We start from the raw sequence: 9999 nt of genomic DNA, 5'->3' as shown, positions 1-9999 counted from the left end.
CCTGGGACCAATAGGGCTACAACTACACCGCATACAGGATTTCAGTAGCCAGCCTGAGCAACAGCTTCTTTTGATCCATTTGTAAATAGATCCCGGCACCTCAGCTATATATAAATATCTTGGTTCCCTTCCCCCGACCCCCCCATGCCAAGGCTTAGACTGAGGTTGGCTACATTCCAAAGCAGTGCAAACTCCACTGCGACGATATCCTAAACAGGCTAGCCTTTTTGGAAAAAAAGTAGTGTTTCCAAGTTCTCTTAAATAAAAGGCGTGACACTGTGTATTGACTAGTTATGAGGGATTAGGAGTATTCTAGAAAATTTAAGGTGGACTCTCATTAGCAGACAAGAATACAGATGAAGAAAGAGATGGAATAGAAATATTTTAGAAAATCAGGTCAGCAGAATATACATGACTCAAGTACTAGCTGAAGTATAGTATTTCCTTTCATAACAGCACACAAAGAAAGCAAATATACAACACCTTCCAAGAGAGAATTACGTTAGAGATGAAAATGACAAACAAGAAACAAAGTCATATTGTGATCAAGAAAATTCACACCCCTCACTCTTTTGAAAGGAACAAGCTTGCACAACTTTCTGCTATTTCTGTGGGAATCACTACACATGCTTGAGAACACGCATAGCAAACAGTCCCAAACTAGGTAAGAGCTAAATAAAAAGAACTGCTGAATGGAAGCAGAACCAGAATTCATGTACTACCTCCTGCTGAACTGAATCTTTATGGCTTCTGATCTTGTGCAGGTTGAATACTGAAAGTTACTCAAGAAGTAAAAAGTGAGTTAGTAAGTGAAATATCCCAGGATTAACTTGCTCCCCTCCTAGGAAATGGGCTCTCCCAGTTTTCTCACATGATTATCCAGGCACTTTCACTTTTCCATATATAGGAGCAACTTAACAGTCTAAGTAGGTAGAGGTGCAGACCTCAGACAGATGCCTGATCAGTGCACACAGACACACACTCTCACACCAGCTCACACCAGCTCAATTTGAGTATTTTTGGAAAGCGTCAGCCCTGCTGATACAGAAGTTTAGCCCTTCCATTCAGCAAGGGAAAGGCACTATAGGCAGAGCTCTTAAACTACTATTTTGATTAACCCCATCTGGATAAGGTGTCAAAATCATGAATGGACCAGTGGATGCCTTCTGTGACTACTCCCTAGATGACGAAGGTGCTTTCATGTTCACATCGGAGTCTGTGGGAGAAGGGCATCCAGGTAAGTATAACTGTCTCTGGGGGTACAGACAAGTCAGAATATTTTCAATTAAGGTCTCCTTAAGGAAGTCTGGAGGAGAATTCAGTCAATGTCAGTATTATCATACAGAACAATGGAGATGGTGGAGTCTTTTCCTATTGCCTGTTTATCCATTTAGACTGCAAAATGTTGTGGGTTTTGAATTCTGCCATATAAAAATATTTGGATTATTTGATTCAAGTCAATCTTTGGGTTACTATATGGGCGAGTGTTTGTTCTTTCCAAACCAATCATCCCATCCCCATACATAACAGTGTGGAAAACTATCATTCCTCCCAAACATGAGGCAACAGTCTTCCAGATTGGGGCAGGCCAGGGTAAGCACCCGGGCACCCTTTGTAGCTCCTTGATTTTGGTGATCTGTCATACTCTAAGGACTGTTTCTGGTTGCTGGCAGTTACATCCCATCCAAAGCCCTCTTCTCCCTAGCTGTGCTCCTACATGAGGCCCAAGGAGAGGTGATGTAGCAGCTGAAACATTAGCCTGCGTCAGGTGGCCATTTAAGCTCAGCTTAAGTCTGCTTTGTGCACCTTTCACCGTTCAGTGAAAATGATTTGACTCAGACATATGTGGGTGCAGAGCAGATTTAACAAAGCTGCTGGTCTGCCCTACGGTCGGTTGTGGGGCATCCAATGGGAGACCACTATTGGATATATCAGGGTAATTCTTAAATAATACCTTTTGAAAAGGTGTTCTTGTGTTAATCGCGTTGCCCACTGAACCGGTTTCCTCCCTAGCCGATTGTCATTAAAGAGTGAACTTGTGACATTACAGTGATATCTATTGCGTTAGACTCAGGGCATGCACAGGAATGTGAATTTGCTTCAGGATCTCAAGTCTGCTTAGTGATAATGTTAACACACAAGAGCTGCATCTACACGTGCACGCTACTTCGAAGTAGCGGCACCAACTTTGAAATAGCGCCCGTCGCGTCTACACGCGTCGGGCGCTATTTCGAAGTTAACTTCAACGTTAGGCGGCGAGACGTCAAAGTCGCTAACCTCATGAGGAGATAGGAATAGCGCCCTACTTCGACATTCAACGTCGAAGTAGGGACCGTGTAGACGATCCACGTCCCGCAACGTCGAAATTGCTGGGTCCTCCATGGCGGCCATCAGCTGGGGGGTTGAGAGATGCTCTCTCTCCAGCCCCTGCGGGGCTCTATGGTCACCGTGGGCAGCAGCCCTTAGCCCAGGGCTTCTGGCTGCTTCTGCGGCAGCTGGGGATCTATGCTGCAGGCACAGGGTCTGCAACCAGTTGTCAGCTCTGTGTATCTTGTGTTGTTTAGTGCAACTGTGTCTGGGAGGGGCCCTTTAAGGGAGCTGCTGGCTGTTGAGTCCGCCCTGTGACCCCGTCTGCAGCTGTGCCTGGCATCCCTATTTCAATGTGTGCTACTTTGACGTGTAGACGTTCCCTCGCTGCGCCTATTTCGATGTTGGGCTGAGCAACGTCGAAGTTGAACATCGACGTTGCCGGCCCTGGAGGACGTGTAGACGTTATTCATCGAAATAGACTATTTCGATGTTGGCTGCACGTGTAGACGTAGCCAAGCTTCCCTGAATGCATCCAATCTGGCCAGGTGCCTGTACAGAACTGACTGAAGTAGGATGACTGTATTTCCCTGTGCTGAATGTGGGACACAGGGTACAATTACTCATAGTTAAGTGAGTTCAATGGCAATCAATAAATGTGAACTATGCAGTACAAACATTCAAATTCATATCAAGCTGACTAAGCCCCTGTTAAAAAGAAATAGTGGTTGGATTATTTACCTTTTTAAGGTGTTAGGGTTCACACAGGGAGTGGAAAACATGCCCCTCTATTCCCCCCACTCCACCCCACACACAGGCAGAAGTGACACACACAGACTTCCATACACTTCTCTCCTGGAGGTGGGGAATTACTGACCAGTCCCATCCTCCCTGTCCAATGCCCTCCACCCTCCATGTCTGGTTGGGCCCCAGGTCTGACCTACCTCCCCAGATACTTGTTTCCTGGGGAAGTTGTGGCACCATGTGGGAGAGGGCACACAGGGTAACTTGCTCTTTCTGCCCAAATTTCTGCCATGATCTACATCAGAATGTGGCCAGCAGCAGCCTTCTGCACTGTGCTGGAGGGAAGGGATGAGAAGCTTCCAGCTGCGCAGGGTGAGGAGGGGAAGGGATGACCTGCCATGTGTGTTTGCGAAGCTCATTTTTTCTCTCCCTCCCGTCCCCATGTGATTGGAAGCAGTTCGCCCCTTCCTGCCCACACAGCTCAAAAGACAGCAAGCACCTCCAGGCTGCAGTGGGCCACTGGTGTAAACTGGACACTTTCCTGTCCCAGGAAGGGATTAAACCCTCAGGATGAATTGTGCACCCGGACCCAGGGAACCTAACTGCAGAAGCTTCAGTGACCTGGCCAGGGAAAGGGCTCAGTGGGGGAAAATGCCAAGGGGACAGGACAGCCCCTTGCACTGTGGAGACAGGACCAGGACAGGGGAGGAGGGTGATGAGGATTTTAAGTCCCTCCCTTGGGGGCTGCTGTGAAGCCTGCAAGTTCTGATGATAAACAATCTGGAAGTTGCTTCCTCCTCTCACCCCAGAGCTTAGCTGAAGGACAGAGAGGCTCCCCTATGCTAGCACTGTGCTGGGCTTTGGCAGAGACAGGGCTTGGCTCCTATTGCACAGTGCTCCCAGTGAGAGGGTCTTGGGCTTTCCCAGGGCGCCAGCCCAGCCAGTGGGAATGGGGGAAGGAAGGAAGGAAAAAAGCTGCCAGCCAGGGTGTTGGTGAGCTGAGCACTCTGACAAGGGTCTGGTTCTTTGCACAGCGCTGGGAATAGGCCATGTTGCATAGGCAGGCTCTAGAGGAGCAGCAGGGCTGGGTGGGGTGAAGTGGCAAAGCTGGGAAAGGACAGCGAGGAACAGAGCCGGTCGTAACCAACAGGCAGGCCCTGACAGATGGGTGCAGCCAGGCTTGTGGGAGCTGTTGAGGGGGTGGGTGTGCCCTCCAGGCTGCTGCGCCTTTCCGCTGGGTCCTGCTGCACCTCTGGCCATCAGGCCACTCAGCTGTGGCCCTGCCCCTCCCCATCCTCACATGGTAAGTGCCCACTGGCTCCGGCTCCACATGGACTGGTCTATTTCGGCAGCCCTGGGCAATGGCCTGGCTCACCTGCTCCTAGGACCAGATCTGGAAAGAAGGAGGTGCACATAAAGGGACAGTGGATGGTCAGGAGAGATGACACATAACCAGGCACTGCTTGGTGTCTGCCCACAGTCACCAGCTACTGCAGCTGACAGCTAGTGCCAGCTGGAGATGGGACAGGGGACAAGACCCTGCTGGCTGCAAGCCTTGAATCAGGGACAGCTCTGATGGACAGCCCTGGGCCCTTCATGCTGTATCTTCATCCCACCACCAGCCTTGCACATCCATCCCTCCTGTGTTTTTTTAGCACCTTAGTCTATAAAACTTGAATACGAATCAGACAAATAGTAACATGACATGAACTCTGCAGTAAAATACCCCAAATCTTTGTATAGACCAGGATGCAGTCAGTCATAGCCACACCTTTTATAATACGTTGGAAAAGATAGATTTTTATAGTTTCGTCTATGGAGCAGAGAGGTGGGAAGAATAAATGAGACTTAAATAGTGGTTTATTTGCAGGATCATCTTCATTGATAGCGTGATCTAAATTGCTCTGAACAATCCCTATTTCTCGAACCATTTTTCCCAAGTAATAGGGTGTTTTTACAAGTCTGCTGTACTCTGAACCTGATACATCTTCATTATGAGATCTCACTGAAGATTAGGTAACTGCCATTTGAAAAGTATACCAGAGCAATCATAAATGTGTTTTCTCTAGGCAGCCTCTTTATTCCAGGTTTGTAGATGGGTTAAGTGCTTGGTATTGCTCTGGGTGGTCCAATCTAGAATGGATTTGGCATAGGGTTCGGTATAAGATATTGCCGTATTCCTAAATCATCCCTATTGGCCCTTCCTCACTCTCCACTGGTGGGCAGATGGTTGGGCAACAGGGGTCTGACTGTAGCAGGACCTGCCAGTACTGATGGGGGGAAAGACAGAAAATACAGAACAAATCTCCCATTTTTAAGAAAGGTCTGGACACTGGCAGGAAAGCAGGACTGTCCCTTTAAAAACAGAACATGTGGTCACCTTGAGCTGAAGTAATGACTATGGTAAAATTCCTACGCACTGTTAGGCGATGTCAAATGCTGCCAAGCTGGAGTTGTGCAAACAGCAAGTGAGAGCACTCTGTAAGAGAAGACAGAGGCAGGCAAGGGAGTGCTGATCCATTATAAAGCTCTGAAACATGAACATTTGTTACCGGCAAATACATTTCATTTTTTTCCAGTGAAAAAGAGGAATTAGTTACATAATTTTAATTAAAGAGCTACCAAACTAAACACCCAGCTCTGAATGTCTACAGCCTCCCAGAGCATTAGAATCTGGGTCCACATCTGAGCAAACCAGACAAAGCTAATGTTATTTGAAACATTAAATTAAAACTAAATAGTAAAATGATAAAAAAATCTACCATTTGAGTCACCGGGATCCATGCCAATGTTTATTTACATTTATACCCACATGAATTTGCAACCCTCATCCTTCTGTCACTTACACTAATGGCACTGTGTTGTCCAAAGTGGAGTTACTCCTGAGGTTTGCTTTGAATTTCCACCGAGAACCAGCCCAACCAGTCCAAGGGTTATAGAAATCTAAATCAGTAAATATAAAAGGTGAAACTTGGCATTCAGTTGCAACATTGTGTGCAACCACACATTTCTCTAGGTGGCAGCTCAAAACCATGAATCATCTTAGATTTTCCCAAAGTAGGACCAGGTCTGAGGCAGAGGCTGAATTACTGCCCTGATAGGCGCTAATGGTAGTTTTCAGTGGGGCCAGGATTTTACCCTGAGTTTTGAGTTTTTGCTTTTGTAAGTAAAAACGACACCAGTTGACTCTTGCTTAGTTTTTGGTTTAATTATTATTTAATTGTGATTCCCTTTTTAATTTGTAATTACCCCCACCCACCCCAGTCACTGGAATGTTAAAAATGCCCCTTGTTTCTCTTGATGTCAGTGTGTTCTCTGCTGTGACTGGCAGGAAATATTTCAGTGCTTCTTAAAAGTGCTCCTAGTTTTGGATATACAATCTATAATGGATTTTGTTGGGGAAGTTACTACGTCAGTTGTACCTAAGTCCCCATCAGGGAGGATACAGAACTCTTCTTTGGACATTGCACTCAATGAACTGGCTTTTGTTGCAGTTGTAAGTGTAAGTCACATAATTTGCACGTCTCAATGGGTATATTACTGCAATTTACAAGAGCTGACTTCTTACAGAATCATACCCACATATCTCCACAATGTTTTCTATGCCCTGGATGCTTTGCAGAGATTGAAGTCAGCAGGAAAATCAAAAGGTGGGAACTGTCTACATATGTTAATTTCACATGCACTGTATTAATAAAGCCAGCTGCCTGGTTTGGTGTTGATGGATCCTCTAATTGAAAGGATGAGACTGTAACAGTTATATGTTTTTTAAAAAGGGTTAAAGAGATATGCTAAAATATTGAGATGTTACTAATATCCACTAGAGGCCACATCTCACAAATAAGGGACCACTTAATGGAAATTTTTTAGAATTATGTTTAGAAACAGAGAAAGCAAGAGCAACATTAAAACGTTCACATTTCTCTTCCTGTGTTGGATACCACGGTGATATTTGTTTGAAAACATGTTTCGTTTGTGACTGGTGATTATCCCTCTCCTGCTTGCATATTAGAATAATTTCAACAAAATTGTTCTTGGGAATACTCCAAGAAGTAAAGCTCCAGGACTAAATCCATTCCTTAGCTGGTATGGTCCATCCTGCTATTTCCATATAAAAGTTCCTCTTAACAAGTGAGGGAGAAGAAGTACAGAGAATACACTGTTTATTTATTTATATACAATAACGTCCTGTAACATGCTGCATGCATCACACGTACAAAAAAAGACCTGATTATGCATAAACTGTTGAGTTCTGACAATAATTAATGAACTGCCATTACACAAGTCTTCCAAGTAAATATTATATAAGCTCTTATATAATGTCTACTTGGAAGGCTCATGTTTGACTGCATAGAAGTAAACCCACTGGACAAAGACAAAGGGTCTCTGAGAACCAGGATATCTATTGCAAGACACAGATCCATGTATACCATGCGGTGGTTGTTCCAGTGCTACTGTACGCATGTGAAACCTGGCCTACATACAAGTATCATTTGAAGGCACTTGAACAATATCATCAACGCTTCCTCAGGAGAATCCTAATATCCCTTGAGAGGATAGGTGCATGACACTAGCATCCTGTAAGAATCAAACATGGCCAGCACTGAAGGTATTATCCTTCACCAGCAACTTCATTGGACTGGTCACGTGGTTCGGCTGTCTGATCATCACCTACCAAAACAGATTCTGTTTTCTGAGTTGGAGGAAGGACAGGGCAACGTTGGGGGCCAGGGGAAGTGACAAAAGGACATGCTAAAGGTACACATGAAAAAGTGCAACATCAGTATCAACACTTGGGAGAACCTTGCCCAATATTGTCCCAAATGGGGAATGGAAATCTGTGAGGAGATGGCACAATCTGAGAGGTCCCGCCGCAATGCAGACAGGGAGAGGTGGAGAAGAAAAAAAGAGCATCAAAAACCGGCCTGCAGCAGCTACCAACACTCGCCCCTTCTCTGGTAAGATCTGTAGCTCCAGGAATCAGGCTGATCAGCCACCAACAGACTCACAAATAGGAGGGTGACATGAAGACATCCTACCTGTTAGCGAGTGACCGCCAAGAGCTATAATAGCTCTTTGTCTTCCACCTCATCAGCTTGACCTTGTCACAAACATCTTGGAATAAAGGTGGGCCTTCAAAAGTGAGATTTTTCATCCTTTAAGTTTAACAACAATGGGCTCTGGTAGACTAAAGAGAGAAGTGAATTCCGAATTCCAGTTCAAGAAGCTCTGCTTTTCAAAGCTGCAGATGGTTTCTCAGGTAAGCAGGTCTCAAACCATTTAAGATTTGGTCTACTTTTGGTTGACCTAGGGAACTGACTGGCCAGGAAACAGGCCTTGGATATTTTGAGATTTTAGTGAACTTCAATTTGTAATCTCCTCCTCTTCCCTCTCCCCCATTCTATTCTACCTCCTACGCACACCTAGTAGAGTGTGCAGGTTACGGAGAAAAGGCTGTGGAGGACTATAGGAGCAAGCAAATATTTGCCCTTAAAAACAATCAGGAAAATAGCTACGATGTTTATAATTTCTTTACTTGTCCAACTTCTCTTTCTTCGGCTTTACTTGCTGTATTACCCTGAAATGTATTTGATTCTCTGTTGGGCTGGAAGGAGCTATTAGTGGCTGAATGCTGTCTTTTCTGAAAGACTGTCATATATGCCTTTCATTTTTCATCCATTTTCAAGAGGCAGAACAGGTGGGCAAAGATGTTTTCAGTGCCAATGTTACTTCTAATTTTTTGCATTCATGGGCAGAATATATTTTGTTGGGTGCACCAAGGCATGTGCAGATGTGAAATACATGCTGCTGGCTGTGGGTGACCGTGAGCACTCAGTTAATCAGCTGAGCAGCACCTGAATTTCTTCTGGATGGCCGCCCAAGTTATCAGCTTACAGAGAACACTGCTCAGTGTGAATGTACATCACTCAGTGAATGAGGTACTGAATCTGATGTCGAACAGGTTAAAGCACCATCACCGTGGCTCTTTGCCAGAAAGATGTGCCATATGGTTTTTAAAATCCATATAAGTGCCAATACTGTAGTATTGGGGCTCATATAAATATGTATATGCATAGACAGATAAAAAGCAGAAAAACAGCTCCCACAAATGATTCCAACCACAGGGTGCTGCTAACTGTCCATATTTTTAGTGCAGAATGCTGTTTGTGGACACGCAGCTCTGTTTTCTTTCAGATAAGATTTGTGATCAGATCAGTGACGCTGTACTAGATGCCCATCTTCGACAAGACCCAGATGCCAAGGTTGCTTGTGGTAAGGCTACACCCTTTTTCTTCTTTCACTTAGACTCAGTGAAAAATGGCAGCTTGTAATTCACCTTTTGTGGCAAGAGCCCCCATTTTCCCCTGCCAGTCTTTGGGGCCAGCAGTCCTCTCCCTTCATGAGGAGCCAAGTTAGCAGCTGTTTTCTGGGGAGGGATCCTGGCTCCTCCCTCTGGGCTCCCACCCCCAGCTATCCCCCGACTCACAACAGCTAGTGTCTGTCACACATACATACATACACACACTAACTGGGACAGCTGTTAAAGGGCTTGCCACAAGCCCGCAACAAGCTTCTGGATGTATCCAGCTGGTCCTCATCTACCTGGCCCAGTTCCCTGCCAGCTGCTTCTGATTGCCCTTGCAGCAATCCACCTCTTGTTAGCAAGGGACTTGTCCCTTCTCTCCTTTTCCAGACTGCTTTTCCCCCTGTGGTAGCAGCCCTCCGGCCTGGCCCTGTCACAGCATATAGGAGGTTGATGGCAACATGCACCTGTTCTTATTTTTCTAATTATGTTTCAAAATAGGTATACAGCAAACCCAAACGATCAGAACAATGACACAGCATCACTACAAAGTTTCACAAATTATGGAAGTCCATTGTGTTCATAGATGCAAAACAAATCATTTTACTGTAGCAAGAGCCTAAAATAACCAAACCAATGGTAGA

The 9999-nt window shown here is 45.4% G+C and overlaps 1 protein-coding gene across 4 annotated transcripts in view; it reads left to right on the top strand.

Moving 5' to 3' along the window:
• Positions 1–950: 950 nt before the first annotated feature.
• MAT1A (methionine adenosyltransferase 1A) overlaps positions 951–9999 on the top strand; it is a 28648-nt gene continuing 19599 nt past the window's right edge. For 2 of the 4 annotated variants that reach the window (XM_074999437.1, XM_074999436.1), the window contains exons 1-2: positions 951–1237; positions 9247–9324. In XM_074999437.1, the coding sequence (XP_074855538.1) occupies positions 1144–1237; positions 9247–9324 (172 nt within the window). In that variant the 5' untranslated portion in view covers positions 951–1143. Of the gene's footprint in view, positions 1238–7316; positions 8312–9246; positions 9325–9999 lie in introns of those variants that run through there. The other 2 variants (XM_074999438.1, XM_074999439.1) reach the window with 2 other exon arrangements.

Source organism: Carettochelys insculpta, chromosome 7 (genome assembly GCF_033958435.1).
Source record: "Carettochelys insculpta isolate YL-2023 chromosome 7, ASM3395843v1, whole genome shotgun sequence".
Taxonomy (NCBI): Eukaryota; Metazoa; Chordata; order Testudines; family Carettochelyidae; genus Carettochelys; species Carettochelys insculpta.
This window is presented reverse-complemented; position numbering and strand designations above follow the sequence as displayed.